Here is a 24122-nt window from a genome sequence, read left to right as displayed (position 1 = left end):
TCTAACCACAGTACTATATTTTATTCTAGACAGAGAAATGATAATAGTTTGCATATTCCTAATATAAAGTCACTGTATTTGGAATATTTACATGGTGACATTGTTTGGCATGTGATATATATTTTGGATTAGCCAGATTTTATGTATGTGAAGTTTGATGTCTATAGCTTAGATTGGGGGTTCGAGGTGTGTGTGCGCGAGTGCACAAGTGTGTGTGCTCATGCTTACTGGTGGTAGCAGGTTGGAGGACATTTACTAGAGTATATAATGAGTTTTGTATAAACTAAGTCATTAAAATGTAGACAGTTTGGGAGCTGGGCGGTGGTGGCTCATGCCTTTAATCCCAGCACTCGAGAAGCAGAGGCAGGTGGATCTCTGTGAGTTCGAGACCAGCCTGGTCTACAAGAGCTAGTTCCAGGACAGCCTCCAAAGCCACAGAGAAACCCTGTCTCGAAAAACCAAAAAGAAAAAAAATGTAAAGTTTGGAATTGTGGTTGAATTCAAAGCTCAAATTTCCCTATTTATAAAATAATAGTTCTTCATGGGATTATTATAACGATTGAGAGGTAATCATACAAAGCTCTTTGTTTATTATATCAGGCATGTAATGATTAATAAATGGTTTTGTTTTTATACCTCTTACTGTTTGGTTAAAGAAGCTATTTAATGACTATAAGTTATCTTTATAGGAAATTATTTATTGATTTTGTTTGTTTTTGGTTTTTTGAGACAAGGTTTCTCTGTGTAGTTCTGGCTGTCCTGAAACTCAATGTGTAGACCAGGTTGTCCTCAAACTCAAGAGATCCATGCGTCTCTGACTCCCAGGTGCTGGGATTAAAGGTGTGCTCTCACCACCCAACTTATTTGTTGAATTCTAATTGAACTGATTAGTTACTAAAGTAGGGGCTATAGGAATTTTCTAGTATTGATGGAGAATATAGAAATAAACCAACATTGAGCATCTGTTACATGTTAAGCTTTGTTCTAGATTTACCCAGTATGTGTGATTGCCATTAGCTATAAAGGGCTATTTAAATTCCAACTAATTAACCCTTCCTCTCCATGCCGTCTGTCACCTTGGCTTGAACTTAAGACGAATAAAATATTTTAACTCATTTTATTGGATAAGTAAGTCCAGGAAGTGTCTCTTAGATTTTTATTTAGTGAGAAATAACTTGTGTTTCCTAGTTTGGGGTTTTGAATGAGCCTTAGGCGTGCTAAGTATGTGCTCTGTAACTCAAGCCCTAGTATTTGTATGTGTGTGCCTGCACATGCATTTGTGCATGCCATGGCACACCTGGAGAGTCCAAAAGAAACTTTCCAAGTTGGGTTCTTTCATCATTTGGGACTCAGAGGTTGAACTTAGACCATTAAGTTTGATAGCAAACCCTTGAGTCATTTTGCTTGCCTGGCCCTTGGTGTTTCTGATATGATTATCTGATTTCCCTAAAAGTCTGTTCTATACACCATCTCCATGTCACTGGTGTGGGGCTGGGATATGAGCCAGCCCCCTCCAGTGTCCTTGGGGAATGTGGAGTTTTGTGTCGAAGCTTCGGCAGAATGCTGGCCTCTGCTACTGAATGGTCATTGTTTTCATAGATCTTTTTCTGAAGCGCTTCATAAACCTTTGGACACAAACGAGTGGGCTCACTCCCCCACCACCACACATACATGCCTCTCTTGTGAATGCTTATTAAATAATAGAAATAATGAAGACTGACTAACCTGGCATCCTGGATTCCAACCCTTGTTCCATAAGCTGGCATTAAATACCACAAAAGATTAGTGTGATAAAACCTCAGCTCAGTTTCACTCTAATTAACTACTTCTATCTTTCATATGCAAGAATTACATGTAAAGTTTTAATCTGAAAAATTGGCTTCATCATCTTCCCTTGTAGTTTAAAATCTAATAGTTAAAACCTGTCATAGGAGGTTTAGCACCTGCTCTGCTATGAGCTAGTTGACAATGCAGAGAGTGTGTGATGATTGGCTCAGATAGCATGATCTAAAGGTCTGGGGTCGTGGGTGGGGTATAGCTCAGCAGTAAAGCATGAATTTGCAAAGCCCTAGTGCAATCCTGGTTCCAAGAAATTAAACATAAAGATCTGATGTCGATTTGATTTTTTTTTTTCGATGAAAGAAAAAGAAATGTGGGAAAGAATTTGGGTCATTGGTCACTTCTGAAGGGACCCCTGCTTGTCTCCGCTCTGGATTTGATGTACTTGCTTTGGATAACAGGAGGCAGGTGCAGTGTGCTCCTCTTCTAATTGAGACTGCTGTTCTGCACTGGAGTTATTCTCTTTATGCCTTACGTGGCTGGCACAGAGACCATCATCTGTTTATTGGTATCCTTGGGATCATGTGACCTGGTGAACAGATGGGCCAGGTGAAACCTTGACTTTGCAGGTCTTATCCCCTAAACATAACCAACCATTTGTTACATGTGATTAAAATATCACTAACAAGGGTAATTTCACATGCTTTTTGGCAAATGTGGTTAGCAGGATGTGACATGACGAAGCACTGCCTTCTTCCTCTGTGTACCATCTCCCTTGAGGCCTCATCTTCCCTGCTCGCCCCCGCCTTGCCCTTGCCCAGGCTTGCCTTCCAGCTCACCTGCTCCAGATGGGCGGCACAGTGGGAGGACACTGGCAAAGGCAGATGTGTTTGTTTTCCGGAGACAAAATGTTGTGCCGCTGCAGATGGCAGTGCCTTGGAGCAAATGGCAGCCTTTGACACCACTGCCACACAGCCTGGGCATCTTGTCAGACAGAGCTGGCTTACTCTTGGTGATGGGGAAATTGGGGAGAAAAACAAAATTGAAGATGTTAATCAATTCCTGGACTTTTGGTGCAAGTAGCAGTTTTGTACTGGTAGTGAGTAGTTTTCCTTCCCCACAAATGCCTCAGTCAACTACTCGGTGGATTTTCATTGTGGGCCATGAGTTATATGTGTTTGTTACTTTATCTCCTAGCATCAATTGGACAGACTAAAAACTAAACAGGCCTACATTTAGATAGGTATTCGTTTGTACTGGAAAACATATGTATATCCCAGGCCACATCAGTCTCCTAGGATTGGGGGTGGCTCATATCTGCCCCATTGGAGATACTACTGTTCTATTTTTAGTGGTCATTTTGATTATCCAAAGGCCCAGGGACAGGTGTGCCTTGAAGTTGAGGTACCTTAATTAATATGACAGCACTGTGCTTATAGTGTTTTTCACCAGGGTAAGAATCATGACAGCTCTCCTTTTAAGTAGTTTGCTTATTCTGTCATTAGGGCTTGACTAAGTCCATTAAGAAGACAAAGAGTGGTTGTTGAATCGTTATACCTACTGACCCCTAAGGAAAAGAAAATGGCTTCAGATGATTCTTCTTTGAAGCTACTGGCTTTATCTCAAAACCTTTTCCCCCTTTAAAAAAAAAAAAAAAAATTATGTGGTGTTTTTCCCAGCCCCAGTGCTGATAGAGTTAGGAGTCTGCAGGTGTAAAGTCCTCCCCCTCCCCTTCCCCATCTCTCCAGGGGGTTGTATGTGAGAAGGTGTTGCTTTCTCACTCAGAGAGCATATATGTGCTACCCTGTTGGATGCCTGCTGTGAGCAGAGAGAACCCCTGTTCTGGTTGTATGGAATAAGCCTATTGGATGACTGGAATTGTACAATCCCATAATGCCAACTTTTCTCCTAAAATATCTTTCCTAAGCACTGGAGGTGAAATGGTATAGGTAATTGGCTTAGGTTTGTATTATCTTGTATCTTTTAAAATTTCGTGGTTTCCTATCAAGGTTTGGTGCAAAACTAACTAGAGCGGCAGGATGCTGTGTCTGCTTAGTAAGAACGTGTTTTTATTTTTCAGTGTTTACCTTAGAAACACCAACTTACCCTTCCTTTAAGATTACCTTACACCAGTGCCCTAGTCCGAGTAGGCACAGTTGTGGGCAAGCCCTAACACTCAGACAGAAAACATACATAAGCCCAGACATCTTGGTGACTGTTTTTGTCTTTGTAGGAGCACACAGTATTGTAAGTTTAAGGGTCCCCCAAAGCCTTTTTATTGTCTGACAAAAAAAAATGCATGTGTACAGTGAGGAAAGCTTTGAAGTAGAGGAAGAATTAACTGCTTTATTTCTTAGCCTGGGAGGTACTAAATGTGTATCTATTATGTTCATTAAGCTATACATGTATGTTCAATGTTTTTACATGCTATTCATAAAGATCTAATTCATAAAAAGATGAAAGGCTAAAAGAACAAGGAAACATAATATTGTTAAGTTAAAAATGAGAAAAAGCAGTGTAATAAGTATAATTAACAGGACTGGAAAGAAGGAAGGGAAAGATTATGATTTCTGTGTGCTGATTGCCTGGTGTTATTGTTTGTTTTTGTCCTTGTGTTAGGACACTGAGGACCAAACTTAGGGCCTTGTGCTTGCCAGGCAAATGCTCGACACTGAGCTAAATCCCGACCCAAATATAATCTGAATAACTGAAATGTTCTACCCTTCTGAAGCCTTTAACTATGGGTGGCTTATAGCCAAGATGCTCTTTAATTATCAATAGTTATTCATTCTGCAGATCTCCAGCCCACACTGTCTTTGGGGCTAAGGAGGCAGGTGCAAAATTTACTGTGTCCCTTCAGATGGGAAAACAAAGAAGTAAAAAGTCATTTGTATTGCAGAGTGAAAGTGCTGGGATGCATGTGTTCCGGGAACAGATTTAACCCATGCTTTGACGAAAGATGCAACAAAAGGGAAAGCTGGAAACACACCAGGATGTGTGAGAGCATGCTAGTGTTTTGAATGTTCAGGGCCGCAACAGATAGCGCTCTGATCCACTTACTCCTAATTTTATCTGTTTTTAAGTAATAAGGTACAGTATACAAATTAGGGTATTACTGATTTTTAAAAAAATGTAAATAGATGACATTCTATTGTATATAAAAATCTATAGTTTGGCCGGGTGTTGGTGGCGCAAGCCTTTAATCCCAGCACTTGGGAGGCAGAGGCAAGTGGATCTCTGTGAGTTCGAGACCAGCCTGGTCTACAAGAGTTAGTTCCAAGACAGCCTCCAAAGCCACAGAGAAACCCTGTCTCGAAAAACCAAAAAAAAAAAAAAAAAAAAAAAAAAAAAAATCTATAGTTTGGTAAATAAGGCTGAGAGTTTTAGAGGGTTTTTTTTTGTTGTTTTTCCAGACAGGGTTTCTCTTTGGAGCCCTGGCTGTCTTGGAACTCAGAGATCCTCCTGCCTCTGCCTCTCAAGTTCTGGAATTAAAGGTGTGCACCACCACTGCCCTGCTAGAGGGATCTTAAGAAATTGAAACTTGAGAGGTGTTCCATGTTATCATAGAAGCAGTGGGCCAGGCCTGGCAGGATGGGTCAGTGGTTAAGGAGGATGCAGGTTTTGGCATCTATATCACAGCTCACAACCATCTGTAACTCCAGCCAATTGGTCCAACTCCCTCTTCTGGGCTCCTTGGGCACCAGGCATAAGTCTGGTATACATACATACATGCCATGGAGACAAACATTTCATACACACAAAATAAAAAAAATAGATCCTGGAAAAAAAATCAGTGAGCTTTTCTGAAAACCTTCTGGCTAAAGAGGAGGTTTTCATAATCAGATCAGATTTTGTTAGATCCTTGCCTGCTCTTTGGTGGAGTATTTGAGGAAAGAATTGAGAGAATAGGGAGACTTAGGAGCTCACATATCCATTGTGGCTGTAGGAATAACTTACATTGGATATGAGGTGTTAATAGAGAGCACTGTTCTCACAGGAGGGTTCCTAAGTATTCTTTTTTTCCTCGAGAATTCATTGTTACTCTGTGTGTACACTGTTGACATCTGAAAACATCTACAGTAGTATATATTTTAAATAGTCCCTCACAGAAGCCCACAGTGTCTATTAACTCAGAGATGAATCTGTTATGCGTTCAGCATTCCTAGATATTCATGGACATGCTCAGTGTAGATATTTAATATGTAACCTGTGTTGTGCGTGTCTGTAGCTAAGCATGGCTTCTGCATTTGAGTTTTAGGAACTTGTTTGGTATATATGGAACCCTACATTTATCCTAGAAGCTACCAGCTCAAGAGAAAGGATCTAAGCGGGCCTTATTGCAAACGTGGTGTCGGTTTTGCCATTGCAGGGTCAGCAATTTTATTTTGATGTTATTTGGGAGAAAGCAGTATTTTTGATTAGCAAGTAAAATTAATGTAGAAAACAAATACTGTGTTAACTAGTTGGTATAATAAGGCATCTGTGCCATGTTGCATTTCAACTCATTAAATTTCTCAACTTCTAATTACAGTAAGGTTACAGCTTTTAATAGAATCAACCAAACTTGAGCTTAGCATGACTTTAAAGAAATAAAATTAATAGCATTTTGACATTTTTATGGGAGGACTTAATAAACATTGAAATTACATGCTTCTTAATTTTTTTCCTTTGGCTCCTACCTTTCAGATTTATTTAGTACTTACTATTTACTTCTAGGAACTTTAACACAGGTAAGCACTGTGACTCATTTCATCATGGCTGTGTTAGACAAGTGGGTTGGGCATTAAAGGCTCTAATTCGAGCAATATACTTTCAAAGAAAAGGTCATAAGGCAATGAGAAAAACAGTAAAAATGTTTGGTTGGACATAGCTTGTTTAGAGTTTCTGAAAGAACAATGGTTATTTAATTTGTAGCGTATTTCTCCTTTTGTTTTCAGTGTGGCATGAACATTTATAGATAACATGGATTAAGTTACTGGAGATTAAACCTAGGACCTCATACACTCTAGGGTGAACCACTGAGCCACATCCCTAGCAAATATTTAGTCGTTTATGTCTTTTTGGTTTGAAGTTTTTGTGGTTTTTTTTCTGTTTGGTTTTGTTTTGTCTTTCAAAACAGGGTTTCTGTGTAGCCTTGGATGTCCTGGAATTCACTCTGGAGACCAGACTGGCCTCAAACTCAGAGATGCACCTGCCTCTGCCTCCCAAGTGCTAGGATTGAAGGCAGGTGTGCACCATCACTGCCTGGCTGGTGAGTTTTAAGATTTAATATTTTTAGTGTTTGTTTTATGTGTATGAATGCTTGACATGTATATCTCATGTATGTGTGCCACACACATACCTGGTCCCAGTCAGTGGAGGTCAGAAAAGAGTGTCAGATCCCATGTAACTGGAATTATAAATGATTGTGAACCGCTGTGTGGGTGCTGAGAATTGAACGTGGGTCTTCCGCCAGAACAAGTGCTCTTAACCACTGAGTCATCTCTCCAGCCCCCAGATTTATTTTATTTTAAATGGCTTTTAGACTTACTATTTTATTAATGCATGTGTTTTGCCTGCATGTGTGTCTTTCTGTATACCACATGTGTGCCTGGTTCCTGAAGAGGTAAGAGGAGGGCATTTGATCCCTGGAACTGAAGTTATGGATAGTTGTGAACCACCATGTGAGTTCTGGGAATCAAACCCAAACCCTCTACAAGAGCAACAACTGCACTTAGCCACTGAGCTGTCTCTCCAGTCAAAATTTATTATTTTTAGTTATGTGGGGGCAGACACGGGGGGTGCAAGTACCCTTGGAGGCCAGAGATATCAGGTCCCCTGCAGTTGTAAGCAGTTATGGGTGCTGGGAATTGACCTCATGCCCTCTGCTTTTTGTTTTTTTGTTTGTTTTTGAGAAAGGGACTTCTATAGTCCCTCGTTTTGAATCTGCCTCCTGAGTTCTAGGATTACTGGGATTAAAAGTCATTTACCAGCCGGGCGGTGGTGGTGCATGCCTTTACTCCCAACACTCGAGAGGCAGAGGCAGGTGGATCTCTGTGAGTTCGAGGCCAGCCTGGTCTACAGAGCAAGTTCCAGGATAGGCTCCAAAGCTGCAGAGAGAAACCCTGTCTCGAAAAACCAAAAAAAAAAAAAAAGTCATGCACCACATCCAACACAATACGCACTCTTAGCCATTGAGCCATCTCTCCAGCCCTGTTTTTTTTTAAATGTGTGTATGTGCTTATGTGTGTGCATGTGGGTAGAGCCCTGAAGACATTGTCTTCCTCGGTGTTATTTATCTTGGGGTTTTGTTTTGTTTTTAAAGAGAGGATCTTACTCACTTGGAATTTCGCAGATTGAGCTAACCTGACTGGCCATCAAGTCCTCAGGATCCTCCTGTCTCTGCCTCCCTAGCAGCAGGGCCACAGATGCACACAGCCATGCCTGGCCTTTTACAGGCTGCTGGAGGACCGCCTCCCCAGCCTGTTGGTTTTAATTTTTAAAGCAAAGTCAAAGTATAGTCAAGGCTGAAATTTGGAATTCTGCAGAAGCATCCTGAGTGCTGTGGTTACAAACAGTTTTTAGTGCTACAGTGGATAAGTACATTTGTTTTTGGTTTTTTTTTTTTTTTTTGGTTTTTCGAGACAGGGTTTCTCTGTGTAGCTTTGGAGCCTATCCTGGCAGTTGCTCTGGAGACCAGGCTGGCCTCGGACTCACAGAGATCCGCCTGCCTCTGCCTCCCGAGTGCTGGGATTAAAGGCGTGGATAAGTACATTTGTGAAATGTAGAGTTAATATTCTGATTCTATTTAGTTTAAACTTTTAGTTTTTTTTTTTTTTCTGTTTGTCCATAGAGTTGAGGATTAAGAAGGAAACTGCCTTCAAATTACAACTCTCTACTTTCCTTTAGCCAGTCAATAACAGGAGCTTGACCTTCCTTAAGCTCTCTCTTATATCTCTGTGTCTTTGCTAGCAATCTCTCCAGAATATGCCTATGGTTTCCGTGCCTGGCTCTTCCCTGCTGATGAAACTCAGTTTAGCATTTACCAGGGAAGTTTTCTCTGCACCCTCTACCCCATTCCTTCCCATGAATGTCACCCTCAACTTGTTTGTGCTGTCATAGCAACTTACACATACTTATGTCATGTGTCTGGTTGTGATTGCTTCCTTTACTGTCTTCCACGTGTGAGAACCTGTAGGTGTTAGTGAGAGTAAACCCTCCTCACCAGCTGCCTGATCGCTCCGTCTTAGTGACTTTGACTGTACCCATCTTCTCTTTCCAGCACTACTTTCCCCCTTATTGAAAGTCTTAACTCTCTGTTGCATTTTCTGTTCCTCTTGTTATTCAGTCTTATAGTTAACCTTCTCAATACACCTCATATTGCACATCTCCCCCCAGCCCCTTCTGCCACAGTTTAGCCCTCACTGTCTTCCATCCAGACTTCAAGTGTTCTCCTTTGCTTCATCCTAATTCATCATGCATAGAAATGTCAGTTACTGTCCTAGAATGGTGAGTTTTCATCATCTCTTCTGTGGGTATGTGCTGTTCTTGTTCCTTTTAAGAAAGGATCTTACAAAGCTTAGGCTGGCCTTAAACTTAATTTATGAAGGTGTCCTTGAACTTTAAATCCCCCTGCTTCCATCTCCCAAATGTTGGAATTACAGGCATGTGCCACCACACCTGGTTTATCCCAAGCTAGGGATCAGGTAAGACTGGTTGAGTATGTGCTAATTTCATAATTGTACTGTCTTATAACTCCAGGGAACTTTAAGATTTTTATAAACTGTTTCTATGCTTGACGATAGAAGACATTGAATCCATGCATAGTTTTTTACTTTTTTTGGCGGGGTGGGGTGGGTGGCTGTTGTTTTGCTTTTTGAGACAGGATTTCTATGTGTAACAGCCCTCCCTGGCTGTCCTGGAACTCACTTTGTTGACCAGGCAGGCCTTGAACTTGGACATCCACTTGCCTCTGCCTCCTGAGTGCTGTGATTAAAGGTATGTGCCGTACCTCCCATCTGTACCTAATTTTCTTGAAAGTAATATTTTTGTGTGATGGCCCATGCCTGTAATCTGAGTATTTGGAGGGCTGAGGCAAGAGAATTGCTATGAATTCAAGGCAAACATGAGTTACTTAGCGAGACCTCTGTCTTATGGAAGTGATTCTGTATTACTTGAATAGAGGCCATAATATTTTAGAGCAAGTAAAAGTATTTAATCGCAATAACTGGAAGTTGCTAAATTTTAAAATGTTTGAGATGAATTTTATTTTAAATACAAAAATCTGTTCATTAGGGCCATCAGGATAGCATAGCAGGTAGAGACACTTGCTGCCGTGACTGAGTTTGGTTTCTGGAACCCAAATGTTAGTAAGAGAGAACTACATTTCTACCAGGGTTGGCATGTGCATTCTGGCACTTATGAACACAAAAATATTTTTTAACCTTCTATTAAAGTTGCAGAATTAGAATTTTAAAATTAAACTCTGAAACCACCCAAAGGTAGTAAATTCTGTTGGCTATTGAAAACAAGTTTCTGAGTCAGTTCAAAGCATTGGTATAGGAGAATAATAATTGATCCAGTTTACTTAGTAACAACAATGAAAATGGATATTGGCAAAGTAGTTAAGGGATTGGTGACACAGTATTTATTGAGTAGCACCTATAGGTACTTGGTAGCCTTAGACCTTACAGAAGAATCGCAGCTGTGACTTTATACCTACTCTCTTAAATCCTAAAACATTGTTGGTCACAGTTGATGTGGTAAGTGAAATACAGAACAGTAGGTACTAGTATAAAAAGTTGGGGGGGTGTTTGAGTATAAAATTCACAGCTAATATTGAATCATACATTTACACTAATTTCCATTTTGTGGAGGCAGAATGATTTCCTGGGGAAGCACACAGGACAGGACTTGTAGGGAAGCCTGAATTCTGGTCCTGAATCTGGGGCTAAGGACCCATGTGGATCACAGTGTTCTCTTTAAACAATTGGGCCCATGTGTAAAAGGAATGCTGGGTAAGTGCACTGAGCTCATAGATCCTCCAAATGGACAAACTGTGTCTTTATGAGCTATCTTAGGATAAAAAATGGGACCTTGGCAATCTGCTGGACTAAAAGAAACAGCAGGCATGGGGCTGGAGGAACAGATCAGTGCTAAAGCATGTGTTTAGTGTGCATAGGGCCCTGTGTTTGATTCCCACCCTCCCCCCCAAAGAAACAAGTACCACAGTATTATTTTCAAGATATATTGTCTGTTTAATGTGTTTAGAAATCCATTGGTTGAAATGCTCCTTTGTCCCATGGTGGTTTAGTATTTACTTCCACGTTACTGACCTACCAGGCATGGAAGTATGCTTCCCTCACTGCATTCCAAGGTGCAACATGACCCCAAAGAAACTGCACTTTTCTTCAAGGCCCCTGAGTCATAGTGATGTCGTCCCGTTCAATTAGAGGTGGCAAAGGCTGGCCTGGCTCCAAAAGAAGACTGTCAATTCCTTTCCTTTTCTGTGTCCACGCTCGGCAGGATGCTTCCTCACGCCCACCTCTCTCCCCCTTGCTGTGACTTTGGCTTCCGCCAGATGTCACACCGCTGCTTGTCACCGCCCAGACTCTCATCATCGCTGATTTTGTTGTTTCGGTGTATTTGTAACAACTGTTCTCTTTAGCTGTAAAATTTATGGAATTTTACGAACTTCTTAAACACTTCTTAACTTTTTCATAATAAGGAAACAGATAAGGAATTGTATGCACAAAAGTTAGATTTAAGCAAAGTTTGTGCGTGTGGTATACACTCCCCACTCCCAACTGTACAAGTCACAAGTGGAACTATTTCAGGAGGAAGTACATAAGACATGTGCTTTACGGCTGATACCCCAGTTAAATATTATCCCTTTGGTAACCATAAAAAGGTAGATAGATTATTTTATTCTCTCTGATAGCATCTCCTTGATCTTTGTATTATCTCATCAAATCTGTTAATGCAGTCAGACCCTAAAAGTAAGCAGGTGAGAGTTGTTAGGTTTTGATATTGCCGAGCATCAGCCATTGCACTGAGTCCTTCAACTGTGTTATTTAAACCCCAGAAAATCTTAAAATGCCTTGAGCTCTTCACTTAGTAAATAAGTTTATTGTGTGCTTTTTAAGAGAGGAAATATGTCTGTCTAACCCCTCACACACTTGTAATAAGAGGCAATTTTTTAGCTTGTTATAGTGACACGTGTCTTTGGTCCCAACACTTTGAGGTATGAGACAGTGTTTACAGCAAATTCAAGGCCAGCTTAGTCCACATAATGAGTTCCAGGCCAGCCAGGGATGCATAAAGACCATGTTTCCACCTGCCTCCCAAGAAGAGAAAGGCAGATTTTTCCAATACCTTATTCTAGAGGCTAAAAGTTATTTTTAAGTTCCTGGTTTGATTTGCTTGGAATTTTTTTTTTCTTTGTCATGCACAACTTAGAGCTAAGCATGTTGGTGTTTGTAAACTACTGATTGTCATCCTCGGGTTATTTGAGCTTGGGTTCTTCTACAAGATGGACAGTTGAATATTTGTGTTGGTTGAAATATAGATATAATATTCAGTCTCAACCTTTGCTATAGAAAATGTCTAGTTATTTAACGCACAGGTCTCCACTGGCAGACCTCCTAACTTTGTCTTGCATCTTTGATAGAATAGAGGTTACTTTGTAAAGACAGGATTTTTGGCCCTGCCATTGGTGTTTGTACTACTCAATAGTTAGGCAGATTCTTCCATTTAAAATACATTTAGTTTAGTATGTGGTACTGTGCATAGGAAATATGGGAACTGATGAAAAAGTACATAGACTAGAAAGTGATGCTTAATGCTTAGGATAGCCACACCTGCAAGAGGCAGTATGAAAATACTTGATATATGTTGACTTAGTTTACAAATGTGAGAAACTACATAGGATAGACTGACCATGAAGTAAAATAATATTGGGTCTAATATCATTGCTTTCAACCGTCTGCACCTGCTAACCTTAGGTCATGGGTAAAGAATCCTAGGAAGGGGACACTAGGAAGCTTTTCTCCCCCCACTCCCCTGTTTTTCTTTTTGTTTTTTGAGACAGAGTCTCTCTGTGTGGCCCTACCTGTCCTGGAACTCTCCCTGTAGACCAGGTTGGCCTCAAACTCAAGAGATTTGCTTGCTGCTGCCTTCTGGGTACTGGGGTTAAAGGCATGCACCAATCACACCCGGCTGAGACTAGGAAAGTTATCATTTACTACTTTGTTCCCACATTCCAGACAGTGTGCTGGGTACTTCTAATAAACATCACTCTGCATCCTTTTATAAAGACTCATACCTATAAGGAACTTGCCTTGTGCCAGGAGTAGTTTTATTTCATAGATTATTTTATTTCATTGATAGTGATTATCTATCACCTCTTAAGCCTGTACATGCTTTAGGTACTTAACTTGTTAGTGCATTGTCTTAGACCCTTCACTGCAGCCTTTTCGTACTAGGCATTATCCCATATTTCAGTTGAGAATTCTAAAATTCAAACAAATGAAGTACTTTTTCTAAAGCAATACCTATGTTAATAGAGTCAGAATTCAAACTCAGGTCCAGCCCTTTACTCCGAGACCGTTTCTTCCTGAGTTGTTTGTCTGTGATATTAGTTCCCTCTTTATTTGGGACTTAATGTCTAATTTGCATTCTAAACTTTTTGTCCTTAGCGACTCATGTCAAGAGAGAGGTTGGAAAGAGAAGCCACAAACCCACTTATGGAGATATAGGCATTTAATTTAAACTTGATCTACTTCTCAGAAGTGGGGCCTATTGGAACTGGAGAGATGACTCAGTAGTTAAGAGCATTTACTGTTTTTGCAGAGGGCCTGGTTCAACTCCCAGCACCCACAGGGCAACTCACAACCGTCTATAATTCTAGGGCCAATGGATTCAATACCTCCTCTGACGTCTGAGGGCTCCTGTACACACATGGTACACTCAGGCACATACACATATACTTAAATATTTTTTAAAAGAAAGAAATAGGACCTTAACATATCCTTTCCTTGATTTAATGGTTTTCTTAATATTTTCTTGTAATATTAAACATTAACCACATATATATTAAAATGTTTAAGATGTTCTCTTGTATAATTATTAGTGTTCATTCATTTCACAAATGTTTATTCAGTATATGCTGTATACCTGCACATCATTGAAGAAGACAGACATACTTATGCCTTTATAGAGTTTATGATATATAAAATATTTGTGAGTAGGTGAATTGTATCTTCTATGTATTGTTTTTCCCTTATCACACAACAAGAAGTCACAGTTGTGTAAGCTGTTAGAATAGAACAAAACTGTAGGGATGTATAGTTGTTAAATTTCCTTATTGAATTGCTTAGAATAGCACAAAAATGAATTAGAATTGATCTAATTCCAGCAAAACAATGACAGCTTTCAAAAATTTATTTGAAATTTAAATATACAAGAAAAACGAGTAAGTCAAAGGTCTTTGATGGAAGATTGTCAGAATTTCCGAAACTGCAAGTTGTTACACAGATGTATTGACTTAATTAGTCTAGATAACACCATTTATTTATGCTTAAGCATCTCACACATGCGAAAGTTGGTAATTCGAAGTCACACAATATTTGTGAGTTGTCTTCTATACCACTTGAGTTGTACTTTCTGACTACCAATTTCACTGAGTGTGTATGAGATGCTTAAGCATAAATAAATTATGTTATTTAGATCAAGTAAGCACCACAGTTGCTTCTGGACTTGTGTTTACATGGAGTCCTGTGTAAAATCTAGTAATGACTGTTGAGTAATGTTAATTGTTCTGAAACATGATCTAATCCCGTACTGTGGGAAGAACTTCATTAAATAGAAATACCTGGAGCCTGCTGCTTGAGGCCTCTTGAGTATCTGTATGGATTCCTAATATACCATGCAACTTGGTAAAATAGTTTTGGGTAACCATGCAGTGGATATTCTGGCTAGACTGCATTGGGATGACTTAGTTAGACACTTAGAAAAAAGATTAAATTTACTTTGTGGTAGGTAAGAAACTATATCATGAATTCTCTTAGGGAAGAATGCTAATTAAAGATACCAGGCTAGTCTTTTTCTCCCCCTCCCTAATCTTCCTAATTTTAGCTATAAGAACATCACAAAATGTAGCCAGGCAGTGGTGTTGCACACTTTGAGAGGCAGAGGCAGGTGGATCTCTGAGTTCAAGGCCACCATTGTCTACAGAGTGAGTTCCAGGACAGCCAAGGTTACACAGAGAAACCCCTGTCTTGGAAAACAAACAACCCCTCCCCCCAAAAGACCATCACAATATTCTATGTCTTGTCAGACTTTGCAGTACTGTTTTCACACTTAAAAACAATTCTATTAACTGTATATATTTTTATCTTTACCTAATTTAAGCAGAGCTTTTGTTGTTGTTTAAAGTGTGACTTGTTAAAATGTAGCTAACACACTAGAAATTTAGGTAATTCCCCCACCCCCAAATCTGGGGCTCTTCCTATATTGTTTTCTCTTGCCTTAGAAGATAGATTGGGGTGATAGTAATCTACTTAGTTTTGCACATAAGAAAACAAGCTCAGGGCCCAGTGAGATGGATCAGCTGATAAAAGCACTGGCCCCTCAGCCTCAGATCAGTTCCCATGACCCACCTGGTGAGAGAACTGCTCTGTTGTCCTATAAAGTTGTCCTATAAAGCCACATATATGACATCGCATGTGCATGAAAGCAAACACACACACACACACACACACACACTCACTCACTCACAATAAGTAAGCATACATAATAAAAGAAAACAGATGCTCATAGGATTTAACATTTAAGCCTCTTGCCCATGGATGGGCTTACAGAGAAGGTAGTCTAAGCAAAGTTCCAGAGTACAGCACACCTCATTGGAAATGTGATAGGCTGGCCACTATTTTCCCAGAAGTCCTTACTACTGATGGCTAATTCTTATTCCTGTGAGCTGTCTACTATTTTACTCATGGACATGTATCTGTTAGGAGGTTGGAACTCCTGTAATTTTTGAGGGATGGTAGAATTCTTCCTGCTCAGTAGCACAGCTGGGTTAGCCGGATTCCACAGGTATATTTGTGTGCTATAACATGAGTTTCTTCAAGCCATCAAATGCCCACATTGGTCAGTGTGCAAAAAATATGCAGTGTCCATTTTGAAGCCATTGGTTGTTCCAACTTCATGTTTCATGATAAAAATGTCTCATTTAATTGAACATAAGCATAGGTGAAGGGATAGGCACAAACCACAGGCAAGACTTGTGTGCTACCCACTGAAAGAGATACAAGAAATATAAGAAAAAACAAAAAGGAAGCCCACAAAATGGGATTCCCACCACTGGGGCCTGGGCATAGACAGACTGAATTTAATGTGGCAAATGCCCCAGCTGATACAGGAAAAGTAAATCCCCTTTGGAAATGAAGAGCAAAGCAGACTTTAAGTACGATATAGTAATTTTTGTTTTCAGGCTTACAGGTAATATGAAGAATTAATATTCATTAAATGCAAGTTACAACCATCTTTTTATTTGTGTCATTGATGAAAAGTCTTATTATAATAGAAAGGTGTTGGGCTGGTGGGATGGCTCAGTGGGACAAGCTGCTTGCCATGAAGCCTGACAAGCTGAGTTTAATCTCAAGACCTACATGGTGGAGGGAGAGAACCAACCCTGCAGAGCTGTCCTCTGACCTCCACAGATACACAGACACGAGAAGTAAATGGAGCTTTCCCAAAAGAAAAGGGAAATGTAGGACATGTACATACACATATGATAAATAAATGGATTTTAAAAAGAAAAATGTTAACAATTCATCTAGCTCTTCAGCTCTGAGACTGCTCTTTGTCATCATGGACTCCTGTTACTTTTTTTCCTGAGCTGCTTCAGTGGTGGTGCACACCTTTAATCCCAGCACTTGGGAGGCAGAGGCAGGAGGATCTCTGTGAGGTGGAGGCCAGCCTGGTCTACAGAGTGAGTTCCAGGACAGCCAGGGCTACACAGAGAAACACTGTCTCGTAAAACCAAAAGAAAAGTGTAGTGATTTTAACTTAAATATTTGCTATACCTCTATCCTCCCCTTCACCTCTTTGAGTAATAATAGAACATACAGTTTACTGTTTGATATTAGGCTAATCCCTAGCCTAAACTAGTTTTGGGGTGTCTGAGGTATTGAGGGATTGTTTTTTAGGTATGCCTCGATGTGTTGCCCAGGCTGGCCCCATTCATAAACTCCTGGGCTCATTAGTTTGCTTATTTTGAATGACACGATTGGACCCAGTCTTTGTTGGAGTTTGTTGTTGTTTGAAACGGCGTCTCACTGTGTAGTCTTGGATCACCTGGAACTCACATCACAGAGAGCTGCCAGCCTTTGCCTCTAAAGTGCTAGGATTTAAAGTGTGCGCCATTATTCCACACTCTTGGTTTCAATAGTAAGGAATGACCCAAGAACATCTAAGCCTTTGAAGTGCTTTGGTGTCAGCACCCCCACCCCCGTGGGCATGTGTGAACAACTGGAGGAGTCAGGTTCTAGGAATCAGGATTAGCTATCAGTCCCCTCACCTGTTGAACCATCTTGACTGCCCACATCAGGTTCTTTTCCATAGAAACAAAAAAGCCTTTTCCTTTACCTATTACCATACTAGAAGTTCTCCAGGTGAGTGTCAACTTTTACTTCCAGTGTGATTTAGCCAGTTGCTACTAATATTTGCTTATTTGTCAAGAGTCAGAACACTCCTGTTTGCATTGTTGATGTTCTGCTCTAATCAGCACTTGCCCTGTCTTTTCTTTGCAGACCCCATATCATGTGAACCTCCTCCTGGCTGGCTATGATGAGCATGAAGGGCCAGCACTTTACTATATGGACTACCTGGCAGCCTTGGCCAAGGCTCCTTTTGCAGCTCATGGCTATGGTGCCTTCCTGACTCTCAGTATCCTTGACCGATACTACACACCAAGTAAGTACTAGCATTCTAGGGAGAGAGCAGTAGCAGAGCCCTGCCCTTAGCTGCTTCCCAGTCTTGTCAAACCATGGAGTTGGCTGACTACATCCTACATAGAGGATAGCTCTCTCTCTCTCTCTCTCTCTCTCTCTCTCTCTCTCTCTCTCTCTCTCTCATCAGTACAGTCTTCAAAAACCTTATTGATAAAAGTCTGCCTGCGAATGCTGGCAAGATGGCTCAGCAGTTAGGAGCACTGACTGGTTTTCCAGAGATCCCATGTTCAGTTCTCAGCACACACATGGCATCTCATAACTGTCTATAACTCCAGTTCCAGGAGACCTGACACCCATGGCAAAACTCCAGTGCACATATTTTAAAAAAAAAGTTTTCCTGCCAACCAAAATAAGCTACTCCTATCTCTGGAGCTGGGTTTTTCTTTGTTTGAAATGGATGCTGGAATAAGTGTCATCATGAATAAAACACTTTTTATTCAGTTCTTCTCTTACATGTGTTTTCCTCTGTCTAGGTGATTATTGACAGCTATAGAGTGAGTGAGTAAACTGAGCAGTTTATGTATATGTTTTCAACTTGTAAGGATGAATAAGTCCTATACCATCATAGCTGAGGACTTCTTTGTTTAAAAATATCAAAGCTTTTGAAGACAACTTCCTCCTGCAAACAGAAAATGGTTTCTTTGCTTGTACCTAAACTGTCAGCTTGATGAACCTTGAGATGAGCCATGCTTTTGTGCTAAATCTGTCTTCTGACCCAATCTTAGCCTCGGCTTTAGCCACTCTGGACAGTTGGGACTTGAAATTCCTAGCAAATGTTCACAGGCTAGTGATGGCGCTAGAGATGGTTCGGTGCCTCTCTTCTTACAGCCCATTCTTCCCTGGCAGCATCGTAACAATTGGCATGTTCTTGTCTTTTTGGTACTGCCCTCTCACTCAACCTCAGCCATACTAGAGATCCAAGCCACATCCTGATAAGAATTAGCCTGGCCTCCTGGTGACTGTCTCTTGATTTCAGCATCTGTCAGTAATACAGCTGACTCCCCCACCAAAATAACCACCAGCCACCCTTGAAGCCTAATGCATAATATGTCATCCCAGTTTGCCACGCCTACCAACAATCCCTTTGGATCCTGTTCAGAAGAGTCTCAATCCCATCATCTTAACTGTCTTTCCATTGTTCTGCTGAGACCCAGCTGGGAGTGTGAGGATGATGCTCTGGCCTTGCCCTCCCTTTCCCTGATTTGCAGCTGGCAAGGGCAGATGGAATTGATTTAAGCCCCGGACTAAAGGGAACTGGTGAGAGTGAGCTATGAAAAAGAGAGGCAGGCTGCTGGACTTCTTGAGAGGCCCGCCCAGGCCAGGGGAGACAGAATTCCGTCATGCTTACCCTTCTCTGCAGTAAATCAATTTGTAATGGCTCAGGGCTGTGTGAGCACCAGGTCTGGGGCGCCCTCCTCTGCATATGGAGTAACTTTGTTCAGGCTAGAAGTCTAGGCATGTTTTGCTGTTTTCAATTGTGTGGCACTCAGACCTGAGGAAGTTTGAAACTTAATCGCTAGCCCAGCCGTACACACGACAGCCTTCAGTGCTTGGCCTCTGTTCTCTTTCAGCTATCTCACGTGAGAGGGCACTGGAGCTTCTCAGGAAGTGTCTGGATGAGGTGAGTAGCTCCCAGGGGATCCTAAAGGAATGTTTTGTCTCAGTGTGAAGTACCCTTTTTGCTCTTGTTTTTTTTCTTGTTTGTTTGTTTGTTTTCTTTTTCTGCTCCTTGCCAGGCAGTATAATAAATAGCCACTGGCCAGATGTGAAGTTGCTGCCAGTGATGGAGGCTGATGTGGGCAATGTGCATATTTTCTCTCACGGGTCACCTCCTCAGCAGTGTCAGCTTTGCTGATTTTCCTTTCTGGTTAATCCAGACTAGTGGTTCTCAAAGGTCACTGTGTATCACCTGGAGGGGCGGGGGGGGGGGGGGGGGAGATGACGACACGCTTTCCATATCCCTGGTAGGCGCCAGCACCAAATCCTACATCTGTAGGTAGAGGCTGAGTCCCTTGCTTTAACTGGCAACCAAGTGATTGTTTGTTTTGTTTTGTTTTTTGAGACAGGGTTTCTCTGTGCAGCTTTGGAGGCTGTCCTGGAACTCACTTTGTAGACCAGGCTGGTCTGGAACTCACAGAGATCCGTCTGCCTCTGCCTCCCAAGCGCTGGGACTAAAGGCGTGCACTAGCACACCTGGCTAGGCAACCAAGTGATTCAATACAGGTGATAATGAGGCCCCCACAGTAAAAGACAGCACCCTGGACTCCTATAATGCCTACTCCCTTAACAGTGCAGTCAGATGACTCTAGGAAACACCCGGAAAGCCTTGGGTCAGACGTGGAGAGAAATCTTTGTTTTGGGAGGCCAAGAACCCAAACTATCATAGTAAAAATGTAAGGATATAGGATGAGGTGGCCAAAAAGTAGCCTCATTAGACTCCTCATTCTTTTATTTTTCTTGTGATGGAAGAATGACCTTGATAATTGTCTAGTGACAAGAGCAGGTGAGAGCACAGGCAGCACCATCCGTTTCAGTTTGCCCCCTGTATAACCCTATCGTTTTTAGACCGCAATGCCCCGTTCCCTCTTCCTCTTCTTAAATCTCCTTTCCATGGGAGTTACTGAAAATTAGCCATTCAGCAGAATAGACAGTGTCACCACAGATATTCTAAGGGGCGGATGGGGTAGCCAGGAAGGAGGCACCATAATATCAGGTGCTCTTGAGATTTTGTTTCCCAAGGATCTTAAAAAATGAGGGCCAGGCATGGTGTTGCATGCCCTTAGTCCTAGTGCTAGGGAAGCAGGAGTGAGTGGGTGAGTTTCTGTGAGCTATAGGCCAGCTTCGTGTATATATAGCAAGTACCAGGCCAACCAACCAAGGATACAAAAGGAGACCTTGTCTTTTTAAAAAAGAAAAAAAAAAAGTTTTTTGTTTGTTTGTTTTAGGAAATCATCCTTTGCTTATTGTTAACCTCTGCCTGAAGTTTGACCTTGATTCTAGACATTAGCCAGAAAGAACTGTGAAAATGGGAGGGAGGGAGGGAGGTCAGAAGCTTGAGAAAGTCATTCCCACCACCTGAGGGAATAGGTGGGCTTTCCACCTGGGTTTTGTCTAGAGGCCGTTGTGGGGGTGTTCAGCAAAGGGAGCCCACAGTTGTGAAGATTTCCAAGCTGTGCTTCTCGGTAGTCAGCTTCGTGGCGGTGTCTGCTTCCATGTGTTTAGACTGTTCCTCCAGAAGAGCCTTGACCTGAACTGCAAAAGACAGGGGCATGGCTTGTTCCAGGGATGTTCTACGTCGTTCCCACCACCTCTGCAGCTGCGCACACAAACACACGGGTTAAACGACTAGCATAAACTGTTGGGACCTAGGATGTCCTGTCCAGGTCCCAAGTGTGTTCTTAGATCAATTCCTTGCTAGCGTACCACCTGGAGACTTTTTGAAGAGGCAAGTGTGTTCTTGTAAATGGATTGGTAGCAGACTGAGGGGATATGGATTGTCTTGTGTGTGTACCAGCTCCCTGACAGGGGCAGGCTCACAGTTGCATTTCCCAGGTCATGGTCACTGCCTCCCAGGCAGCTTTTAGCAACTGTCTAGACATTCTTCAGTGAGATGGTACCAGCTGCCCAGATCCACCAAAGGAAAGGCTTTAAGCTTGGAACAGAACCTGACCACACTTAGTATTCAGTAAATGTTTGTTCACTGATTTCCTTCTTATCTCTGCAGCTCCAGAAGCGCTTCATCTTGAACCTGCCTACCTTCAGCGTTCGGGTCATTGACAAAAATGGCATCCATAACCTGGAAAACATCACCTTCTCTAAGAAGGGCTCCTAACATCTCGTCCTTCCTCCTATTCATCAGGGGACTTTTTTGATAGGCTCCTTAATCTTTTTTTTCTACCCTTTTGCCGTACACTCTTGATAGATGGTTAATTCAAAATAAAGCTGAAAATAGCTAAATTGAGTTTTCTGGTTTAGTCTCAGTTTACCTAACATCGTGTAGAAAGGAACTAGACGGAGGGTTATCATCTTGCTGGGATACTCCCTCCTGTTTGTTCCATTCCTCTGTTAATGATCTGAGTGGCTCTGCCAGCTCACAGCCCCACACTCTGTCTCCCTGTGCAGCTTCTTCCATCCGGCTCTTTCAATCTCTGCTTGTTAATGTCTTGCTGTCTCTAAAGCAGTGGATCTCTTTGCTTTTAAGCTTAAATCTTTTTTTTGTTGGCTGGATGTGGTGATACACGCCTTTAATCCCAGTGCTTGGAAGGCAGAGGCAGGTGGATCTCAGTGAGTTTGAGGCCAGCATGATCTACAAAGCACTGCAGGACAGCCAGAACTATTACACAGAGAAACCCTGTCTCGGGAAGAAAATCTGATGCCTGTTTTGTTTTGAAATACATGTGTGCAATATGGAGGACAGAACACAACCTTGGGCATTGTTCTCAGGAGCACAGTCTGCCTTACCATGTTTGGTTTTATCAAAACCATGGATTCTGGGGATCCAACTCAGGGCCTCATGCTTCTGAGGCAAGCATTTACCAACTGAGCTGTGTCCCAGGCCTCACATCTTTTCCAGTTGATTAATTAATTAATGTGCTTGGGAAATGTGTCTGCATTTCCCAAGCACATTATCCCTCCTGTTTCTCAGAACATTTCATCTACTTGTTTCTTACATGTTTCTTTGTTTGAGACAGGATCTCATGTAGCCCAGGCTGGTCTTGAACTCTTTGTAGCTAAGGACGACCTTCAACCCTGTATCCTTTCTTCACTTTCCAAGAAGCAGTGGACACAGGCCTGCTTCACTATGCCCCTTGTATTTTGGGTGTTGGCAAGGGGGATATCAGGGATGGAACCCAGAGGCTTGTGCTGGTAGGCAAGTGCTCGGCCACCCAGCTCCATTTTTAATCCCTTTTTACCTTTTGTTTGTCACAAGGTCTTGCTAACTTGCCTAAAATGGCCTTGAACTAGCTATGTTACTCAGGCTGGCCTTGAATTTGTGATCTTCCTGCCTCAGCTTCACTAGTAGCTAGGATTATGTGTTTTTACCATCAGGCCCAGTTAGCTTGCTTGCATGCATGCTTTTTATTTTATTTTTAGTGTATGGGTGTATGGCTGCATGTATGTCTGTGTACCATGTTTGAGCCTAGTGCCAGGAAAGGTCATTGGATCCCCGGGGGCTGGAGTTTACAGATGGTTTTGAGCCATTATGTGGGTCCTGGCAGTCAAAACCAGGTCCAGCTTTCTTCCCATTTTTAAAGATACAAATATGCAGCCAGGTGGTAGTGGCACACACCTTTGATCCCAGCATTTGGGAGGCATAGGCATGTGGATCTCTGAGTTCGAGGCCAGCCTGGACTACAGAGCAAGTTCTAGGACAGTCAGAGCAACACAGAGAAAACCCTGTCTTGAAAAACCAAAAATAAATAATGGTTCCACATATGGATCAGTTTTCAGTTTGTCTGAGAGAAGCATATCCTGTTTCTCAGATTGCTGTCATCATTCATATTCACAATACTGAGTGAAAAGCCAGTTCTGGTGTCTTCAGGCTTCCGTATACTCTGATGCTGAGTGCTTAATGCAGTAAGAATTGGATGGAAAGAGAAGAGTCGCATCACAAATGATTCTGCCTCCAACATCGAGTGAAGAGGTTTGGACCCTCTGCTAGGTTCCTTGATCTCTAGGTATCTGCCTGAAGAGTTCTGCCGGCGCTTCTCGTCGCCCCTTGGGTGTGGCCCTGCTGAAGCATCAGCGTTGTATAAAATGATTGAAAAAGGACCTACTTCACAGCAGTCTAGAGTGTTCTATGCAGTGATAGTGCAGAACCTGGTGTTAGGAAATGCTCAATAAACATAGCACATTTGCTCTATGAACAGGACTTAACCAGGAGTGAAAAGCTCACTGCCTTTCAATGTACATGTCTCCAGACAGCCTCATGCAAACCCAAAAACCCAGCTGTCTGTCTTCACCCTCTCTTTTTTGAGTTACGAATCAAGATACTTCAACCTCAGCTTTAGGGACAGCAAGCACATCAACATGTCTAAAGCTGACCTTACTACCTACCCAACTCCACACCTATCTAGTCTTTCATCTTACAGCTACCTCTGCCAGAAACATAGAGTTTTGTTTTGTTTTGTTTTTTAATTGTATGTTGGGGCTAGAGAAATGGCTCAGTGGTTGAGAGCACTAATTGCTCTTCCACAGGACCTGGGTTCAATACACAGCACCCACATGGCAGCTCACAACTGTCTGTAACTCCATTTCCAGGGGATCCAACACCCTCACATAGACATGCACGCAGGCAAAACACCAATGCACATAAAAAAGGTATGTGTGTGTGTCAGAGAACAACTTGTA

The 24122-nt window shown here is 41.8% G+C and overlaps 1 protein-coding gene across 1 annotated transcript in view; it reads left to right on the top strand.

The window, feature by feature from the left end:
• The window catches only part of Psmb2 (proteasome 20S subunit beta 2), a 34950-nt gene extending 13218 nt beyond the window's left edge, over positions 1-21732 (top strand). The window contains exons 4-6 of the mRNA XM_027399294.2: positions 17571-17733; positions 19343-19392; positions 21496-21732. Of these exons, the coding sequence (XP_027255095.1) occupies positions 17571-17733; positions 19343-19392; positions 21496-21603 (321 nt within the window). The 3' untranslated portion in view covers positions 21604-21732. The remainder of the gene's footprint in view (positions 1-17570; positions 17734-19342; positions 19393-21495) is intronic.
• Positions 21733-24122: the final 2390 nt, after the last annotated feature.

This window comes from Cricetulus griseus, chromosome 2, assembly GCF_003668045.3.
Source record: "Cricetulus griseus strain 17A/GY chromosome 2, alternate assembly CriGri-PICRH-1.0, whole genome shotgun sequence".
NCBI classification, from domain to species: Eukaryota; Metazoa; Chordata; class Mammalia; order Rodentia; family Cricetidae; genus Cricetulus; species Cricetulus griseus.
Note: the sequence above shows the minus strand (reverse complement) of the source record. Positions and strands in the feature narration are given on the sequence as shown.